The sequence below is a fragment of the Capsicum annuum genome, chromosome 11 (assembly GCF_002878395.1).
Source record: "Capsicum annuum cultivar UCD-10X-F1 chromosome 11, UCD10Xv1.1, whole genome shotgun sequence".
Taxonomy (NCBI): Eukaryota; Viridiplantae; Streptophyta; class Magnoliopsida; order Solanales; family Solanaceae; genus Capsicum; species Capsicum annuum.
In genome coordinates, this window is record NC_061121.1 from 223,704,237 (window position 1) to 223,725,723 (window position 21,487).

The 21,487-nt window shown below is 36.8% G+C and overlaps 1 protein-coding gene across 4 annotated transcripts in view; it reads left to right on the forward strand.

Moving 5' to 3' along the window:
* Positions 1 to 18,572, forward strand: part of LOC107847405 (regulator of nonsense transcripts UPF2) — a 23,260-nt gene extending 4,688 nt beyond the window's left edge. For 2 of the 4 annotated variants that reach the window (XM_016691618.2, XM_016691620.2), the window contains 17 exons: positions 961 to 1,054; positions 1,217 to 1,304; positions 1,927 to 2,129; positions 3,861 to 4,205; positions 4,821 to 4,925; positions 5,181 to 5,308; positions 9,936 to 10,112; positions 10,220 to 10,301; positions 11,443 to 11,751; positions 11,862 to 12,059; positions 12,160 to 12,261; positions 12,809 to 13,060; positions 13,135 to 13,353; positions 13,562 to 13,732; positions 15,515 to 15,700; positions 17,047 to 17,511; positions 17,734 to 18,572. In XM_016691618.2, coding sequence (XP_016547104.1) covers positions 992 to 1,054; positions 1,217 to 1,304; positions 1,927 to 2,129; positions 3,861 to 4,205; positions 4,821 to 4,925; positions 5,181 to 5,308; positions 9,936 to 10,112; positions 10,220 to 10,301; positions 11,443 to 11,751; positions 11,862 to 12,059; positions 12,160 to 12,261; positions 12,809 to 13,060; positions 13,135 to 13,353; positions 13,562 to 13,732; positions 15,515 to 15,700; positions 17,047 to 17,511; positions 17,734 to 18,228 — 3,588 coding nt within the window. In that variant the 5' untranslated portion in view covers positions 961 to 991 and the 3' untranslated portion in view covers positions 18,229 to 18,572. Of the gene's footprint in view, positions 1 to 960; positions 1,055 to 1,216; positions 1,305 to 1,926; positions 2,130 to 3,860; positions 4,206 to 4,820; positions 4,926 to 5,180; positions 5,309 to 9,935; positions 10,113 to 10,219; positions 10,302 to 11,442; positions 11,752 to 11,861; positions 12,060 to 12,159; positions 12,262 to 12,808; positions 13,061 to 13,134; positions 13,354 to 13,561; positions 13,733 to 15,514; positions 15,701 to 15,923; positions 16,117 to 17,046; positions 17,512 to 17,733 lie in introns of those variants that run through there. The other 2 variants (XR_007047488.1, XM_047399810.1) reach the window with 2 other exon arrangements.
* The last annotated feature ends 2,915 nt before the right edge of the window (positions 18,573 to 21,487 follow it).

The following is a 21,487-nucleotide window of genomic DNA, read 5'->3' on the forward strand; positions in this document are numbered from 1 at the left end:
ATTCTCACACCCCTTGCTCGTAATATCCAATCTCTCTAAATTCAACTCAGTTAATCTGATCAAAACCACCCTCAATTTATGCGTTATTTGTTTCGTGCCCTAATTCTGATCAATAGCTATAATAGGTAAATTGAGTCAATTTTTTGTACAGAAAAATGACGGCCATTGCTTGCATTTCTCTACTCTCTAGAGTCCGTTTCTTCTGTAACGAAATGGCGTTGGGTTGCAATGTTTTGTGTTTGCTCTCACTGCATAAATGAACAATATACTCACCCATATTTTCTTTTCTTTTACACTCAATTTCTACTTACATGCGATAATGACTCCAATTTTGTCATGGTGTCTTTGAATCTCCTTTTTGCTTTCTGAACAACAAAAAACCTAGTATATTCCCACATAGTAGGGTTTGGGGTAGAATGTACACAGTCTATACCACTACCTCCGAAGAAGTAGAGAGGCTGTTTCTGTGAAATGAGTTTTTTGTAAATTTATCTACAAGATGAAAAATAACAATTAAGTAGGCGAATAAAAGTAGTTATTTGTAGTATGATTTCTCAGTTGTCAAATACTCCCTCCGTCTCAAATTACTCGTCCCAATTGAGATGACACATTAAGAAAAATAATTAATAACATGACTAATTTACCATAGTACCTCTATTAAATGATAGTTACATTTTAATTTAAAGAAAAAGTAATTAATGCAAAGGGTAAAACATGAAATTTTTTTTTGTCTCTTCTTGATTCATGTAAAAAGACAAGTAAAATGAGAAATTAAATTAGAAAATTTGGGACGGAGGGAGTAACTTCTTTTATGGTAATATTCTGTCCTGTAGTGCTCTTCCGTCAATTTGAAATACATAATATCTGTAAGAATACTTTTTGTCTCTACCATGATTGATATATATATATAAAGAGTATGTGATGGTCAATATTCGTGCTCATAAATTATTTCTTGAATAGCTTAAGACTGTAGCGAGTCAAATAGACAAAGATGGAACATCCTGAGGATGAATGTCGTGTTGGAGTGGAAAACCCGGAAAAACATGAAGATGAGGTAATGCCATTATTTCCAAGAGTGGTTTTCTTAGTTTTCTTTCCTTAGATAGTTAATTAACAGCATTGATGATGTTCCAATAACATTGTTAGTGTTTCCTTCCTTTTCTTACTGAAACGAAGTTGTCCGTGCAATTATTTTTATGCTGGTATGTTCATGCAGGAAGCTGTGGCTCGTCACGAGGAATTCAAAAAATCTGTTGAGGCCAAGATGGTTCTTAGGCAGAATAATCTGAATCCCGAACGACCAGGTTGCTCTGAGTGTTGTATTATTTGTGAAATCATTTCCTACATTATTTTCCTCATTCCATATGTTTTTCCTTCCGTTCCTCATTCCATATGTTTTTCCTTCCGTTCCTCATTCCCTTTTCCTTCTATCTAGTTTTCATGAACTTGTAAGCGGTAAACATGAGAATTGACATGTAACAATAGGGTAACTCCGAATATTGATGGTACTATATTTTAATCCTTATAAAAAGTTACTATTTGATTTGCTATTTGACTTTGTTAGTGGCCTCAGAAGTTTAATCCCAGGATTAACTAGATAGACTAAAGCAATTTTTAATTACACTTCGACTCATTCATATTCTACATGTTCTTCTTTCATTGTAATAGGAGGTAACAAGTATAAAAGTGGCTTTAGTAACTTATGTTATTGTTGTAGCAATTTCCCCCCCTCTAATTGGTTTTCAATGAGGATATTCTTTCTCAAGGTGAATGACTATATTTTCTCTGCTCCTATATTAGCACGTGCTTGCACATATGTAGCTACTCAGAGGTTTGGGAACTTGACTTGATATGGAATATGTATATTTCCTTTGAACATATGGGTGCATTTTGGTTGAGGCTGACCTGCTGATTTTTTAATTTCAGACAATGGCTTTCTAAGGACATTGGATTCTAGTATTAAGCGCAATACTGCAGTTATTAAAAAGCTAAAACAGATTAATGAAGAGCAACGAGAAGGTTTGATGGAAGAATTGCGCAATGTCAACTTAAGCAAGTTTGTAAGTGAAGCAGTGGCTGCTATATGTGATGCAAAGCTTCGGGCTGCAGACATACAAGCTGCGGTGCAGGTAGCTACTTGATTTGTCTCTGAATTTATAGCCTGTTTGGCCAAGCTTTTGGGAGGCCAAAAGTGCTTATTTTTCCAAAAATTGATTATTTTAAAAATGGTGGGGTGTTTGTCCAAGATCGTGAGAGAAAATAAGTTCTCCGGAGTAGCAGAAGCTGCTGTTTTTTAGAATCTAAAAAGTAGCTTTTCGCCTCAAGCACTTTTTTGAAAGGACTTTTTGAGAAAAATACACTTTGAACATTTTTAAAAAGTTTGGCCAAACCCTAATTGTTTCTCAAAAGTGCTTTTTAAATTTATTGGTCAAGCACAAACTGCTTCTCTACAAAGAACTCTTTTAAAATGCACTTCTCAAACTGATTTTAGAAGCTTGGGGTAACAGTCTATTAGTAGGTATTTGTCCATGAAAACTAAAATTTTTTGGAGTTGGAGTGAAGTTGGAGTTGTGTTTGGCCATGAAAATAAATTGGAGTTCTTTTTTGACTTTTTGTGAGGGAAGTTGAAGTGAAAAAAGTGGAAACAAGTCTTGTTTTCACTTTTCCAAATAAGATTCCAAATTGTATATGGAATTCTTATGGCCAAACACTACAATTTTCACTAAAGTGGAATAGTTTTCCTGAAAAAAGTGAAAAATTCTCATAGCCAAACGGGTACTTAGTCTAATTTGTCAACAGTTTATTTTTTGTAAAATGTTTGCTTTGCCTTGCGGTCTCTGGAATTGTTTGGTAATGCATACAAGAAACATAGTATAAGACATCATAATATACTGGGTTTATAAATTGCGGGAACTGGTGGGCAAAGCAAACAATATTTGCTTTAGGGGTGAGATAATTGGATCCTCAAACTTCACCATCGATTTTTACTGTTAATTGCTGTCAGAAGCGAGACCAAGAACTTTCACTCTCCATTAACTTCTGCAATATCTCTTTGGTAAGACTCAGCTTCTTCTCTGATGTGTCGTTCTCCCTGTATGTGACGACGAACTGAGTTTTGCTAGCTAGACTTCAGATCATCTTTTCTTTTGTACTCGGTCTCTTCATTCTCGGGAATCTATTTTTGTTTTGTCATACTGTTCATGACAATTCTGGATTTCCTTTAATCACGATTGCCTGTATACTTTTTGTGGTAAATTCTTAAACATTACTTTGTATTTGCTGGTGTCAATACTATATTGTACTCACTATTTTAACCGCTACATAGGACGTACAACCATGGAGGCTGGACTTTGGTAAATATCATATACTAGACTCACCAAACGTTCTTGTGCAACTCACTTTTGCATGAATATGAACCACGGTGACCACCGGTAGAGAATCGTACTGGAAAGACCCGGAAGGAATATTTAGCTTACGGATGTACTAAGAGCTATATCAGTTGAAAATAATTTGTACTAAGAGCGAATAAGAATACACGTACCATATCCCATCATTTGTCTGACAGTAGAAAGTTATATTAGAGTTAGTTTCTTAGCTGACTTACTCAAATTTGTATCCCATGCGGGATGGCAACTTAGAACTGATATATGCTTTAGAGAACATGCATATTTGGCTGAGTGGTTCTTAATTAACAGATCTTCTATCCTTAGATTCTTGTACAAAAGAACTACTTTGACTACTTCGTTCTTGCCTAAGACAAGCTTCTAATATAAATAAAATGGTGAAGCATAAGCTTTGTGTTTCTCTTTTGGACATACACTGTTTTCTATTTATATTAATGCATCTTCTTCCTGGCCCAGATCTGTTCTTTGCTTCATCAGCGATACAAGGACTTTTCACCAAATCTTGTTCAAGGCCTCATGAAAGTCTTCTTTCCTGGAAAAGTTGCAGAGGATGTAGATGTGGACAAGAATGCGAGGGCTATGAAAAAGCGTAGCACTTTAAAACTTCTTTTGGAACTTCACTTTGTTGGAGTTGTTGACGATACGGGCATCTTTGTGAATATTATTAAGGACCTCATGAGTGTTGAACATTTGAAGGACCGTGATGCAACTCAGACTAATTTGTCACTCCTAGCTAGTTTTGCTCGACAAGGAAGATACCTGCTTGGGCTTCCATTGGCTGGCCAAGCTATTCTTGAAGACGTACAACACCTCCCTTTCCTTCCTTCCTCCCTTCTCAAGCAAAATTAGTCATGTTGAAAAGTTAGCATTGGAACTAGCTTGCTCTCTGCTACTTATGAGACAGCAGTATTTTTTCTCTATGATTCTTAACCCAGGGAAAGAACTTTACTTCTGAATATCTATCTGTAGTCTGTTACTCAATCTATGATTTCGTAAACCCTTAGCTTCTGTTAGTTCTGCATTTGCATGGATTGGTTGATCTTATCATTTTGTCCTTGTTAAGTTTTTATCTGCTGCTAAAGACTTTGATAGCTGAATAGTTTGCCTGGGATATATGTCATTTTATAGTGTAGAGACCATTTTTAGCATGGCCTGATTGTTTTCGTCTGTGGAAGGTGTTAAAGGTTGTTGAAGTAGATGGATTGTCATTTGCCAGTCTTGATTGGGGTGCTGACTCGTCTCTTTTAGGCCAATTTGTTTTGGAATTCCAGTTTTGACTTCAGAATAGAAGTTCGTGATGAGTTGTAACTTGCTAGCTTGATGCTGTTAATGTGCTTCTTTGTTTAATGCTTCATTACAGTCTGCTAAGTGTTTCTCCATGTTCATAATTCCTTATCACATTGCCTACTGCTGCAGCTTTTCAAGGCCCTTAATGTGACTAATGATCAGAAAAGGTTCTTTAGGAAGGCATTCCAAACATATCATGATGCGTCTGTAGAACTTCTTCAGTCAGAGCATGCTGTAAGGCTCTTTCCTCTCTTAAATTTGAAGTCTTTGAGTCTGGATGGGGAGGTGCTGGATTATTTGTGTGATCTAGTCTTCTCTTTCTCAGTTTTTGGTTCTGTTAATAATTATGCTATTCTTGAGACATCCTTAATAGTGCTTGTACACGGAATCTTCTTCGTCTGCTTTCCTGAAAGCTTCTAAATTCACACAATTGTCCCTTTGATAATTGTGATGGCTGATGATACTTTTCTTCTTGATACCAATTTGAAGTCACTTCGGCAAATGGAGCATGAAAATGAGAAGATTCTATCTGCCAAAGGTGAACTGAATGAGGAGAACGCTTCTGCATATGAAAAGCTGCGGAAATCTTATGACCAGCTGTATCGTGGCATCTCAGGGTGAGTGTCTCTATAGCTATTGATGTAATGTGTGATGTCATAGGAGATGAATTTCAAGTGCTTACTCCTTTTGTACCCTAAAGGCAGGTGAGGAGAGCATTGACTTTCACGGGTGTTCGTATTCTCAGTTCCATTCTTGCAAGAAATAGTTGTATCCTTACTTGTACGGTCAAGCACTATGATGTACAGCTCGCCCAATTCTTAAGCCATTCTCTTAGTCATTGGTATTAACCACTCCTAATGGTGTTTCACATTAGCTGCTAGAGATAATAGGCTAATGAAACTCCTCATGCAAGTTTGCATGTTGGCTGTGCATGAACCACAGACTATAAGCTCTTTTCTACCATTTCAACCCCTTATCATTCAGAAAATTATATAAATGATGATCATGTTCTTGTAGACTAGAGAAAGCTTCACTGCATGTTGACTTTTGGTAGTACCCAATGCTGATGGTTGTGAATGCATGCATAAGATGATGCTGATGAAGGTGGGTTGTGAAATTCTTGTGGGAGACATGAGACAATTAAGGGGTGGAGGTTTAGTTTTTGACTACCTAGATCAGATTGCCTAGTATATAAAAATCCTACTTGAAAAAGGATTGTACTATAGTGTCTATAAACAGGGTCTCGATGTAATTATGTAAACACACAATTTAATAATATTTTTCTCCATTAATCCTCACATGGTATCTGAGAGTTGGTGAGAAACTTAAGAAAAGAAAACTCAGTCACCGTGCGTCAATGTCGGTGACTGATTTGTGTCCTTTTTTATTTTGTGGGTTGTGTGAAAAATACAACACCACCAAGAGGATCGGGAAGATCAGGCGACAAAAACCCGACCAAAACCGTTGGCAAAATACCATCCACGTGCCTACACGAGCCTGCCGAAAAATCTAAAATTCCAGCGAGAACTGGTCACGCATCGGCGCGTGAACCCATTTTCGATCTAATTTTTGAGTTCTTTTTTCGTTGGGGTCACCGATCCATTTCGCTCCGACCAACTATTTCTTCTTTTCGATTCCGGCATTATTTGAAGATTTCGACCGCCGGAACCCTAATTTCGGCGACATCGGATTTGATTTTTTTTTTTCTTGTCTGCAAGTTTTCAGACATCCAGATCTTGTTTCTTGATGTTTTCAAGTTAAAATTTGCAAGATGTCTTTTGGGTATAATGTTTTTGCCCCCAAAACTACTGGAATCGAAAGTTCAAGTCCTATGATCACTTCTGAACCATTAATGGAAAGTTCGAATTATTTAGCCTGGGCTTCCTCGGTTGAGTTGTGGTGCAAAGGTCAAGGTGTCCAAGATCACTTAACGAACAAGTCTAGTGTGGTAGATGAAAAGGAAAAATCTAGCGCGGAAGATGCGAAAGCTAAAGAACAATGGGAGAAAGTTGACGCTCAATTATGTAGTCTCTTATGGCGATCTATTAATTCCAAGTTGATGCCCTTGTTTTGTCCATTTCAAACGTGTTGTTTAGTTTGGGAAAAGGCTCGTGCTGTATACAATAATGACATCTCGTTTTTATGATGTGATATCTCGAATGACCAACTTGAAGAAACAAGAATCCGATATGTCTACTTACTTGGGACAAGTACAAGCAGCCATGGAAGAATTTGATACATTAATGCCTGTCACTGTGGATGTGGAAAAACAACAAGAGCATAGACAGATGTTTTTAGTTCTTACACTTGCTGCAATTTCTACTGACCATGATGCTGTACGTGATCAGATTTTAGCTAGTCCTTCGGTTCCTACAATTGATGAGTTATTCTCTCGTCTGCTTCGTCTTGCCGCGCAGTTTGGCATGATTCGTAGTGGAGCTGATCACTCAGTGTTTTATCGACATTCTCAACCAAATCTGTGTATTTATCTGGTGGTTTATGTTGATGATATTGTTATCATTGGCAATGATGAAGATGGTATCACTAAGTTGAAGCAACATCTCTTTCAGCATTTTCAAACCAAAGACCTCGACAGGCTGAAATATTTTCTAGGTATTGAGGTTGCTCAGTCCAGATCAGGTATTGTTATTTCTCAATGCAAGTATGCCTTAGACATTCTTGAGGAGACAGGAATGATGGGATGTAGACCCATTGACACTCCTATGGATCCAAATGCTAAACTTCTACCTGGACAGCGGGAGCCACTGACTCAGTGATCCTGAAAGGTATAGGCGGTTGGTTGGAAAGTTGAATTATCTCACCGTGACAAGATCTGACATATCCTTTCCTATGAGTGTTGTAAGTCAGTTTATGACTCTTCCTGTGATAGTTATTGGCATGTAGTTGTTCGTATTCTGCGATATATAAAGTCAGCTTCAGGTGAAGGACTACTCTTTGAGGATCGAGGTCACGAGCATATCATTGGATGCATAGATGCTGATTGGGCAGGATTACCCTCTGACAGACGTTCTACTTCTGGATATTGTGTTTTAGTAGGAGGTAATTTGGTGTCTTGGAAGAGTAAGAAACAGAGTGTGGTTGCTCGATCTAGTGCGGAAGTAGAATATCGAGCAATGGTTGTAGCAACTTGTGAGCTAGTTTGGATCAAACAGTTGCTGAGAGAATTAAAATTTGAAGAAACCGGTAAGATGGAACTTGTGTGTGATAATCAAGCAACCCTTCATATCGCATCAAATCCAGTGTTTCATGAGAGGACTAAACACATAGAGATTGATTGTCACTTTGTCAGAGAAAAGATACTCTCAGGAGATATTGTTACAAAATTTGTGAAGTCAAGTGATCAACTTGCAGATATCTTCACTAAGTCCCTCACCGGTCCTCGTATTAATTACATTTGTAACAAGCTAGGTACATATGATTTGTATGCACCAGCTTGAGGGGAGTGTTAAAATATGAATAGTATATAAAAATTCTACTTGGAAAAGGATTGTACTATAGTGTCTATAAATAAGGTCTCGATGAAATTATGTAAACACACAATTTAATAATATTTTTCTCCGTTAATTCTCACATAACTAAATTCCTAGTTTTATAATATTGATCATGACATGGACATATCATTGAAGGCCAGGACAATGAAGTAGAAAATAAGGACAGATGAGCAGATGATGTCATCAACTCTATATTCTGGAGCACTCTCCTAAAGTTGCCCACCTTTTTTTCCGGGTCTAAGATAAAGGGTTACGAGCACTTCTACACCTCATAAAATAACTTAATGGTTAAAAGCACTTTACTTGAATGTGAACGACACTTTCATAGTTGCCCACCTGGAATTTCCTGTACTTCCCTTGGTCTGAAATCTCTGTGCATGTCCCTCACCCTAGTACAGGGGAATGTATTTTGAATGCTTACATGAGACTCTGCTTATATGTGCTATACTGTGTTTTAGAGAGGGAGAAGCGTGAAGCAAAGCACACACTTTTTTCAATTAAAGCACAATTTAATACATAAATAAAAAATATCAAATATGCATTGACAATAACCAAGAACTCAATAGAAATTACATATTAAGCAAATCTTTCAACTTTTTTCAATTAAAAAGCAATTTAGCACATAGATAAAAAATATTAAATATGCATTTTGACAAATAACCAAGAACTCAATAGAAATGACATATTAAGCAAATCTTTCAATTCTTGAATTAAAAAGTAGATGCTAGAGCAAAACAGAGAAAAAATTACAAAACAGAGGAAAAATTGCAGAACATAGACGAAACATTTCACAAGAGAGAGAAAATACAAAGCAGAGAAAAAAATTGCAGAACAGGGAAAAAATCAGAGCAGAATATAGAAAATAACTACAGCAAGTTGAAGAACTGAGGAAAATATGAAAGAAGGCCAAAAAGAGTAACCCTAGCATTGCAGTTGCAACAGGGAAAATAGAGAAAAGAAGAAGGGGAGAAAGAAGAGGAGAAAAGAAGAAGAGAAGTGGCAGAGAGTTGCAAGGCGTGCAGCAGTTTGGTCATAGAAGCAAATGTTTTGGAAGAAGTCGTTTAAGAGTCTTTCTACACAATTTTAATATAAAACCCTAGCGCAGCAGTCGACCTAGCTTAAGCGAGCTTTTCTCGCTTCTGTGAGTGAGGTGTGCGCTTTTCTTTCCATGCCCCGCTTCATGGCAGAAAAGTGACAGAGCTGCACCTCGCCTCGCTTCTGCGCTTTAAGTGAGAAGCGCTCGCTTTTTATAACACTGGTGGGATATGAATCTATCAGCTGTATATCTGAAGATTGTTTTCTCTATAGTGATGCTAATGCGTCCAGTAATAACCAAATTGTTATAGAAGCCTGAAGCCTCTTTCCTAATCCACTATAAGAGGCATATATCCCATGTTGTAGCATCTTTTGTTAACCAGTGAAAACTAAGACAAGTAAAGGTACTAGGCAAAATAATCTTCTCACTAGGATCTGAATGGATAACTACTTGAACCGTGCCTATACTGTATACGCTACGTCTATTGCAGGGTACTTTTTCCTCTTACGTGACTCATTTTATACATATGTTATTATGACCTGAAGCTGTTGTTGTGGGTTTTGACTAAGAATTTGTTCTAAATTTCTGAACTGCCTCTTCACTTGTTTAGTTTCGTACCTTCCTTTAATTCCATAAAATCTTTATGTTCCTGTTTTTTATCTTTAGACGCTAATCTATTGCATTCCCGTATTGCAGATTGGCAGAAGCACTTGACATGCAACCTCCGGTGATGCCTGAAGATGGTCATACAACCAGGGTAACATCGGGGGAGGATGCATCATCCCCTGGTGGCAGTAAAGATTCTTCTGTCCTTGAAGCTCTGTGGGATGATGAAGATACAAGGGCTTTCTACGAATGTCTACCAGATCTCAGGTTATTTTTCATCAGGATATTTTGAAGAGTTATTTTTCTTTGTTTCCTGAAGTGGGATGTCTTGTAATGGCCACATGTATCATAAGTTAACAATTTCCCTTTCACAGAGCATTTGTTCCAGCTGTATTGCTTGGAGAGGCAGAACCAAAGTTGAGTGAACAACTTGCGAAGGTGCAAGAACATTCAATTGTAAGAATTTAGGTGTCATCACATACCTTCTCTCTTTTACGTCTCCTCCGGCGTCTGATGTTATAACAGGAACCTTTTTTTTTTTTTGAAAATTTGTTATAACAGGAACTATTGTCACTCTAGTCTTGAGGAATTTTCAGTTTAATTTTATGGGATATATTTATCAATTTTATTTTGCCATCCGTTGTTAGCTGCTTGCTCTTGCATTATGTAGCCCAACTTGAAGTGCTATGTGATGTTCGTGCTCATAGCTAGAAAGCTAGAATTTTCTTGTACCATTTCATGAAAGTGAGTTTGAATTTTCGGAAAGGAAGTGTCAGATGAATGGGTTTACGACAATGAATAGACACTTCTTTTAATTTTTTATTTCATGATTACCAATCTTTAAGGATTTGTTCTTATGAATATGTTCAATCCACAAGAGGTCATGGCTGGCATTCACTTGTCCTTTGTTATGAGGGACAGCATGGTATTTTGCTTATAATCTTTTCTCATTTCTTAATGTTGCTCCAGAATTAGGAAGTCTAAAGAGGATGGTAAGTCTGTGACTTCCTAAAGTTCGATTCTTTTGCAATGTTGGTTGTGTTTTGGCAAGGAAGGTGGATGTTACACTTTCTCCTGTCACATATATGTTATTAGACACCGCATATCCAAAATCAAATAATCCCTATGGTTCAATCAGTTTGTTTGTCTGGTTTTCACTTGGCAGTTGGCATGGAGTTTAAGGAAAGAAGACTTTTAAATCTTTTGGTCTTAAACTAAAGATATGTATAATACTAGAATGTACCAAAATGTCCTTTAATCTTGTGGTCTTAAACATGCCATGTGGACAATTGCTATTTAAAAGTTACCAAAAAAGGAAAAAGGCATTCTTTTGGGAATGGACTAAAAAGAAAAGTAAGACAAACAAATTGAAATGGAGGGAATATATGTTATGATACACTAATTTATACATATTTATTATGAGATACTACTTTTTGAGCATGTCGACAACCGCTGTATATTTTTTGGACAAAGTACCACTCTATTTTGTGCTCCTGCCATGTCACTGATGCTGCAGTGTCACTCTGATTGTTCTTCGCTTTATAATTATATGATATCTTGTATTATTGACGTGATGCCTTTTGTCTTCCCTGTGAAGGATTCAGCACCTGATGCAGATGAAACTCAGACTGCTGCACGAGAGACTGCAGAGTGTGCTGCAGATGCTGTACAAGAGGACAGAAATGATAAAGGCAAGGATAAAGATGAGAAGGATAAAGAAAAGATCAAGGATAAATCAAAAGAAAAGGATAAGGAGCATGATAAGGAAAAAGCAAGAGAAAAGGAAGCTGAAAGAAAAGGAGATGGTGATAAGGAGAAAGCAAAAGGCGTTGAAGGAACTAGTCTAGATAGTCTGCTTCAGCGGCTGCCTGGTTGTGTTAGCCGTGATTTGATTGACCAGTTGACAGTAATAGCACTGACTTAAAGCTTCAAATATTTGCTATCCTGGTTCCTGTATAGGATTAGTTGTGGCTTCATTTGTAAGTTTTACTTTGGTGCCTAATATTTATTTTACAGGTGGAGTTTTGCTATCTGAATTCCAAGTCCAATAGGAAAAAACTTGTTAGGGCATTGTTCAATGTCCCTAGAACATCACTAGAGTTGTTGCCATACTACTCGCGCATGGTTGCCACCCTGTCTACTTGCATGAAGGATGTGTCTTCCATGCTTTTGCAGTTGTTGGAAGAGGAGTTCAACTTTTTGATAAATAAGAAGGTAACTGTGGCCTACTTTATGCAGTTATCCATTGGCTTAAAGGATTACCATTAATAAGAAGCAAACATTTTCTGCTTATTTTAATGTGGTTGCTTTGCAGGATCAAATGAATATAGAAACAAAAATAAGGAATATTCGTTTTATTGGAGAGCTCTGCAAATTCAGAATTGCACCACCTGGCCTCGTTTTCAGCACTCTGAAGGTATGAAAAGTGAGCATACAGTATATTCGTAGTGGTAAATTGAGGAGGAATGATTTAACCTCCTTTTCCTAATCTATTTTGACAAAACAAAAACGTTACCATTCTCAAAAAAAAAAAAAAAAAACACCTTAGATTGGGATCCCCTCTCCTGTGGCACATAGCCACCAAACTTTTGATATACAATGCTTATCTTGAAAAGCTCATTGAGCAATTCAAGAAAATAAGTCAATCTCCACTACCCAGAGAACAAATAAGTTTGTGGATGCATCAGCAGCGTTGGCCTCGATTATGACAATTGTCGTGATTACAAACAGACTCGTGGCATTATAGGGCAGTAAGCTTTGCTCTCTGGCAGCCCCTACTCTAGTTAAGTGACTAAAGGTCCCTACTGAAGATAGATGACCAAAGTACGACCAACAGTTTTGCATGCTAAGGGCTTCAAATGTGTTTAGTGCTTTTTGTTGTTGCAAAGTTTGTAGATTAGATGTTATATTGTTTAGGGCTAGTAAGAATGGTTTGGGTTGATGCTGCCGCTTTTTCTCCTCAGGCTTGTTTAGATGATTTCAGTCATCACAATATTGATGTTGCTTGCAATCTTCTAGAGACATGTGGGCGTTTTCTCTACCGATCTCCTGAAACTACAATACGCATGGCAAACATGTTAGAAATATTGATGCGTTTGAAGAATGTTAAAAATTTGGATCCTCGTCACATCACCTTAGTGGAGAATGCATATTATTTATGCAAGCCACCAGAAAGATCTACACGAGTGTCTAAAGTTCGGCCTCCTCTGCATCAGGTACATGTAATTGCAGCTTCTGTGGTTTATTAACCGGATTACAGAGTTTAAATTTTATGCCGTGGATTATGCAGTACATAAGAAAATTGCTCTTTTCGGATCTCGACAAGTCTTCAATAGAGCATGTGCTCAGACAGCTTCGTAAGCTTCCTTGGAGTGAATGTGAGGCGTACCTTTTGAAGTGCTTCATGAAGGTTCACAGGGGCAAGTATGGTCAGATTCATTTGATTGCATCACTTACTGCTGGTTTAAGTCGCTATCATGATGATTTTTCTGTTGCCGTTGTTGATGAGGTTAGTCCCTTTCAATGCACAAATAAATGTCTGTCACTTGCACTACTTTCCACATATACAACCATTGACCTTTGAACTTTTTTCCAGCTCCTTTAACATCACATTAACTGCAGCAATGGACAAACCTAGAAAGAAATTTAAAAGAAAGAAAAACGTAAAACCAACTGATGACACTTTTGCAATTGAAATTTTGGACTTTGTAATTTAGGTTTTGGAGGAGATCAGGGTGGGATTAGAGTTGAATGACTATGGGATGCAGCAAAGGCGTATTGCTCACATGCGTTTCCTAGGGGAGTTGTATAACTATGAACTTGTTGATTCCTCTGTGATATTTGACACACTCTATTTGATTCTCGTTTTTGGCCATGGAACATCAGAGGTATGGATCTCCTTTCAACCAATCTGCAGTTGCATATGCGTTATAATTTATTTTGGAAAACAGTCTATGTTAGCATTGGCTTTCAGGAGAATGTGGCACTACGAGACCTGTTGCCGTTGGAACATTTAAGCTTTTATTCCTTATCCCTAAAATCCTATTTCTTAATTCTAATTCATTTTAAATCCACCCAAAATAAAATAGGATTTTTGGAAATTAGGATTTGTTTAGTTTGTATTTAAGTTTGTTATATATAATGTCATTTTTTCCTCTTCCTTGAAAGGGTAAGACACAGGTATTTGGTTCGCTCTATTTTTTTATCTCCCCATGAATCGTATGTCTGGAACAATAGGGACAAAAGTTTTTTCAATTCTAATCGATTAGGCATATTGTGCCAGTTCTTTTGAGTAACATATCTGGAAATACCTCTTGATACCTTATCAACACTGTTTCGGACACAACTTGTACACTGCAAGGCCAGTGTTGGAACTTATTCTCGTTCCGAAGAATCCTTGAGACAATGACATAACTTGAAGACGATAGATATTTTTGACATAGCACTCTCCCTAACTGGCTATAAGCGACGGAGAACTGATAGAACAAATTTGAACACAAAAAATACAGTTTCTCAGACTCTGGTAAAACAAAGTTTATTTCATTGGCTATTGTAATTAGTTTTACTAATCTCATGGTAGATAACTTATTCCTGAAGAGGCGCAGTGTTGTCCAAGGCTCATTTAGGGTGTACTTAAGCCCTGAAGCTCAGAAAAGCTCAAGGAGGGTGCTTCTTTTCACTTAAGCTGCACTTAGGAGTAGGCAAGACACCATGGCGTGGGACTCATTGCCATGAGTTCTATCTTGAATAGAGCGGTACTAAACGACAAATATAATCGACGAATAAGTAGATTAGTTGTTAGTGAAAATATTATGAATGAGTTTGTTAACTTTTTCTGGAATTACATATTCCCTCCGTCCAATTTAATGTGCCCCCGTTTGACTTGGCACGGTGTTTAAGAAAAAAGGGAAGAATTTTGAAACTTGTGGTCTAAACAATCCTTAGATATTTGTGTGGCTATAAATCATTTCATTAAGGGGTAAAAGAGGAATTTTAGAGTTAAATTGTTTCTAATTATAGTAAGGTGACATTATTTTTTGGGACGGACTAAAAAGGAAAGTGGGAGGGAGGGAGGAGGAGGAGGAGGAGGGGGGGTTGTATTCCTTCATTACGCCTTTTTTAACAAAAGCCCGCACTTCGATTGTGCGAAGATCGAAAGTGTGCCACATAAAATGGGACGGGGGGAGAGAGAGAGAGAGAGTATTCCTTCATTGCGCCTTTTTTAACTAAAGCCCACACTTCGATTGCGCGAAGATCCCCATTAGATCTGGAGCATTTTTTTGAGCGTTTTGCCTTCTGAGAACACTGAAGCGGTGTTCAGTGTTACTATTGCTATCCTTATGAAAGGAGATCTGGCAATAGCAGCATATAACTATATTATTCTTTCGCATTTTTATCGATAGGTATGCATGTAAAAAATAGGCTTCATGCTCTTAAAATATTGTTCTAGAACTAATACAGTATTCAGGATTTCCACTCATGTCACTTTATTAGATAAGTTAGTAATATCTTGTCATTGCTTGGTTACTGGTGGCCTCGGGGATTTCTTGTTTATCAAAAGAAAATGATGTCATTGCTTGGTTAGTGGTGGCCTTCTTTATGCCATAAATTTAGGATTTTTGGATGAAATTCAAATGCCATCTTATGTAAGTCTCTCTGTCTCCGCACAGCAAGATGTATTGGATCCTCCCGAGGATTGTTTCCGCATCAGGATGGTTGTTACACTACTTGAAACCTGTGGGCACTACTTTGATCGAGGTTCATCAAAGCGAAAACTTGATCGATTCCTAATACATTTCCAGAGATACATATTGAATAAAGGCGTACTCCCCCTGGATATAGAGTTTGACTTGCAGGTTGGTTCATTTAGATTCTCTATCCTTCTCTATACATGCCTGTACTGTGCAAAAACTCATCATTAGAAATGAAGAAACGTAACCTACTTTTTTGCTCTATAAACATTACAAGAAGTTAAAGTTGTTCCACATAATTGAAAGCCAAAAATGTAATTACATAGTCTTACACAGTATTGAGAAAAAAAAGGACAGCTCGGTGCACTAAAGCTCCCTCTATGCGCAGCATCCTAGGAAGGGCCAAAGCAGAAGAGTTTATTGGATGCAGCCTTACCCTTCATTTCTGCAAGTGGCTGTTTCTACGGCTTGAACCTACCAGTTACACAGTATTGAGAACTATAAGCAAATACATCCATTCCTGGCTGAAAATATGAACACTGCCTTCTTATGTCACGTACAAAATTGTTGTGTGCGCGAAGGTCTGATATCATATATTTATGCTCCTTGCTTCAATCAGTTTCTTTCATTGTTTGGTTTTGTGATATTATCTTTTGTTGCAATGGTAGGATTTAGGGTTAAGGGGATTTATTCTGTAGTGTCCTATGTGAAAGCTTTAGTTTATATTGCCTGAGCTAACTAGCGGTTACCTTTATTATTAAATGCACAAGCAATTTTACATGTAAATGGCAATTTAACGCTCTTTCAAAGCCCCCTAGGGTTAGTTCAATTGGCGAAGGTTGAGGGACTTGTGCTTAGGTGGAGAAGGTTAGAGGGGCGGGCCCATCATCCCTTTGAAGCCTGTATTTAGCCCAAAGGATTGTCTCCAGACGGACCTCTTGGTCATTAAAAAAGTGCTCTTTTTAAAGTCCGTGCGTCCTCAACACTTATGAGGCTAGTCCAGACTATTGATGTAGGTTGCCCTGAAGTGAAGCAATATGGTCACCTGGTCCAACAAATCTGGAGGACCTGAAAGTTGCGATGCACAAGTATTTCAACCCCCGGAAAAAGGGAAAATAAAAGTAAAGGAAGAAAAATTGTATTTTGCTACTTCAGGGCAAAAATTTCTGCAGCAGCAGTACCATCATGGAAATTTATTCCTCTTCCTTTGGCAGATAATTCTTCAATCTGGTCTTTATTTTTGTAGAAATGCAGTTCCTCGGAGATAAGCTAGAAAGGTGCTTGCAATAATTCATTTTGAATGTTTTGTTAAAAATAGATAATGGATTAAGGTTTAGGGTTTCTTCCTATGAATTCCTCGTTACTGCAGACCAACGCAAAATTTTGAAATTTCGCATTTGTTGGTTTTCTTTGCTTTTATTTATGATGGCCATTCTATGGATTGGGTTCCACAAGAATTGATCCTTCTCATTCCTGGAATCTTTCTCAAATTGAGCTAACATATTTTCCAGGACTTATTTGCTGAATTACGTCCTAACATCATGAGATATGCATCGATTGAAGATGTCAATGCTGCTTTAGCTGACCTTGAGGAACACGAACGCATAGTTATGTCTGAAAAAGGCAACAATGAGAAGCACTCTGAGACCGAGAAAATTCCCAGCAGGACTACTTCTGGGATGTCTGTAAATGGGCAAAGCCTTGCAAATGGCATTGAGGAAAATGGATTGCATGAGGAGATTATGGAGACTGAAAGTGATTCAGAGAGTGGCACAATTGAGCATGTGGGTCACGAAGATGATGAAGAGACAGATGATTGGAATCGGGATGAGAGGTGTGACACTGAGGATGAATCTGATGAGGGTGATGGACCTGGTTCTGATGAGGAGGATAAAGTACATGTCAGGTCAAAGGTTGCAGAGGTTGATCCTCTGGAGGAAGCAGAATTTGAGAGAGAGCTTCGGGCTCTGATGCAGGCAAGTATAGGATGCCAGCTTGTTGGTTGTTCTTTTCCTGTCTTCCTCAACACCCCCACCCCCACCCCCCACCCCCACCCCCACTCCGCACCCAAAAAAAAAAATTAGTAAAATGCTGATTGAAAATATATTATGCTTGGCAGCTTTAATTGCAATATTAGCAACTCCTTTCTTCTATAATTTACACATGAAAAGTTGTCCCATTTCTACTAATGGTTGCAGGAAAGTTTGGATTCAAGAAAATTGGAATTACGGGGAAGGCCTACACTAAACATGACGATACCAATGAATGTCTTTGAGGGGCCAACCAAGGACCATCGCGGGGTTGAAGGGGAGAGTGGTGATGAGACATTGGATGAAGGGGCTGGAGGAAGTAAGGAGGTTCCAGTGAAGGTTCTTGTGAAGCGGGGTAATAAGCAACAGACAAAGAAAATGCTCATTCCTCGTGATTGCTCCCTCATTCAGAGCACAAAACAGAAAGAAGCAGCTGAACTTGAAGAAAAGCAAGACATCAAGAGGCTGGTTCTGGAGTACAACGATAGAGAGGAGGAAGAGCTTAATGGGTTAGGGAACCAGCCACCAAGCTGGACACAAAGCAGTGGGAGTAGGGTTGCTCATAGGGGCAACACATGGGATGCACCCGGTAGGGGCAGTGGCTCACGTCATCACTATCTGCATCATTCAGGCGGTGGGCTTTATTATGGCAGGAGAAGATGAATTCAAGATCATGTTGCAGTATGCAACGACTTTTTGGTTGCTCTATCACGTTGGTACATATTTGTTATTGGAAATGGAAAAAAGGCTCCAATTTATAGCATATGCCACTTGAAACTTCCTAGTGAGGGTGGTCGTTTCTCTTGTACTGGCATTAGCATGTCTATGAAATTGCATCCTCAAAATTGTAATACCTAGGAAGAGATCTATGAATGCCGATGGTATATGAGTTGGTGCCACCTCTTCCATTTTGTGAAGGTTCTAACTTAACAAATGACTTGCTGAATAATAGGTGCTTGAAAATTGCTTTAACCAATGAAATCTAGGCTGGCTTGTTTTATTGCGCAGTTTCATCTCTGTACACTTTTATCTATGATTTGCTCTTCTTCGTAGTTGACTGTAGGAGTTTGTAAAAATTGAACCGATAAAAATGTTATTGGTTTAGTGTTGTTGGGTTAACAGTTTTTTAATGGTTTTATAAAAAAAATAAATTATTGGTTATTGATTCGGTTTTGGTTTTTCTTATTGGCTTATTGGATAAATCGATAACCCGATAAGAATATATTAAATTAATATTTTACACACACATATATCTTAACTTCTCTTTTACTTCTACAAACTAATAAATATATTATTTTAATTATACAAACTCTTAATTTTTCCTAATAAACATTTAGTTTAAGCTTGAAGATTCTTATAAATTAAAACAAAACATAATGTAGGATTTTGGTTGCAACTAAGTTTCATGTTAGTTACTACTTTTGTTATTTTATGAGTATTTTTTCATCGGTTAAACGGAAAATCGAATCGTTAAGGATTAAAAATTGATAAATTCAAAATCGATAAAAAATAGCTTATTGATTTAATTATTAATTTAGCATATTTAAAAATCAAAAATCGATAAATTGAACCGATCGACACACCCCTAGTTGACTGGCTTGTAATAGATATTTGGTAAAGTTAGCTAATTTGACCTAAATGGATTTGATATCAAAGAATCTAATTGCCAAAGCCACCTAACAAGTAGGGAAGTAGCTGGAGTTGTATCATTAGCCGTTCTAATCTGTGTATAGAAATGATGAAAGTGAATGGAAATTTCGTATCTAGAGATGACAAAAAGAGCAGGGAGGTGCACCCGATAATTTTTTCTTTTTTTCTTTTGTTTTTAGCTTGGGAACTTGGAGTAGAGCAAATTTTCGTATCTAGAGATGACAAAAAGAGCAGGGAGGTGCACCCGATAATTTTTTCTTTTTCTCTTTTGTTTTTAGCTTGGGAACTTGGAGTAGAGCAAATTTTCTTTTCTCATTACATCTAAATTTTAAGAACATTTGGAGTTGGCTTCCATCCACGAATCATTAGAAGGGGCATGATTTTGAGCTTAGAAGTTTTCGAAAAAGGAGAAAAATAACTTCATTCTAAAATAATTTCACTGACTCTCTAATTAACCGTTAAACTAATTCCACTTAATAGCTATCACTAATAGACATTTACTACCTTTTATTTTTTATTTTTTGTTAGTTTTTTTGTTGATATATTTAAATAGCTATTTTCTTCCGACTTCTTTTCACTATATTTTTTTTGCTTAAATTAATTCCACTTAAGAGCCATCACTAATAGATCAAAAAGGGCCGAAGGAAGAGGGGTGTGGAGGATCGACCTAGGATTAAGTAGGGTAGCTTGACTTTGGTCAGTGCTTGAAAATAGGAGAGAAGCTGGCGACTATGGAGGCTTGGGAGAGTAGAGGGGATGTGGATAGTATGTGGGCGACGACCACCAGTTGCATTATAGCGACCGCTAGAGAGGTGTTGGGTGTCTCGAGAGTCTGCTCTGACAAGCACCGGAGGGACTGACGGTGAAACGCAGAAGTTAAAAGAAAGGTGGAGACTAAGGGCCCGTTTGGCCATAGATATTTTTTCTTTTTTTCTGAAATTTTTTTTCCGGAGTTGGAAATTATGGTGTTTGGCCATGAAACTTTGAAAAACAATTTTGGAATAAAATTACGAAATGGAAAACAACTTTTTGTTGTTTTCCCTTTTTTCCACTTCCAATTTCAACTTCCATTATTATTACATATAACCTCAATCTTTAAATTTTTACACAAACCCCTTTTATTAACTAAATTCCGTAATTTTTTAAAAAAGACCAAATTCAATAAAATAATTAACTCAAGTGAAAATAATTAAGAATTTTCATCAACAAATTTAAGAATATATAAAATATATTTATATTTATCAATCATATTTATCAAAATATATTTTTCTCTATTTAATCGATTATGATTAGATAAACTTATTTATCTCGTGCTTGTGATATTTTTATTCAAATTTTAGAAGAATAACAATCATAATGTTGTTAATTATTTTATCAATTGAAGACATATAAATTATTTTCTCAATATTTGTTGTATGTTAGTAGGTAAATTAGTAGTTGGGTGATTTTGATAATTTTTAAAAGTTGAGGGCATAAAATCATATTTAAAAAAGATTTTTCAAAAGTTTAATTTTTTTTTTTTCAAAAAGACATGGCCAAACACAACTCCAACTCCGAAAAAAAATAATTTTCATGGTCAAACGATTACTAAGAAGGTGACCTATGTTAAGTTGGTTGAGAGCAAGGATGCCGACAAGAAGCAGACGAATAGGGAGGAGTATAAGTTAAGTTGGTTGAGAGCAAGGATGCCGACAAGAAGCAGACGAATAGGGAGGAGTATAAGTTAGCTACGAGAGAGATTAAGTTAGTAGTTACGACGGCTAAGACAATAACTTTCGAGAGCTTGTATGCAACTTTAGAGGAGAAAGGCGGGGATAAAATGTCGTATAGGATTGCCAGGGCCAGGAAGAGGAGGGCTCGTTGTTGACACCCAATTTTTGCTTTCTGTGCTTAAAATTAACGTCTTCAGATTTCCTAATTGTTAAAGAGCATAAAATATAATTTTCACATATTTTTTAAATTATTAATAAATTATTGATATTCATCCTTACTTTAGGATATTAACAATTTATCTTCATATTTTTATTTTTTATAATTTATTGATAATTCTTCATATATTAGAATTTTTATCAATTCATTATCGTCTTTAACAATTTTTCACAATCATGACATTTTTTTTTTAAAAAATATTTTTAAATTAATTAATTTCAATAATTTTAATATTCTTTATATTTTTCTGTAATTACACATCAATATTTATATTTTTATATATTTATTATAATTTGTAAATATTAAGTTTGATTAATTATTTTTATACAGTATAACACAAAAT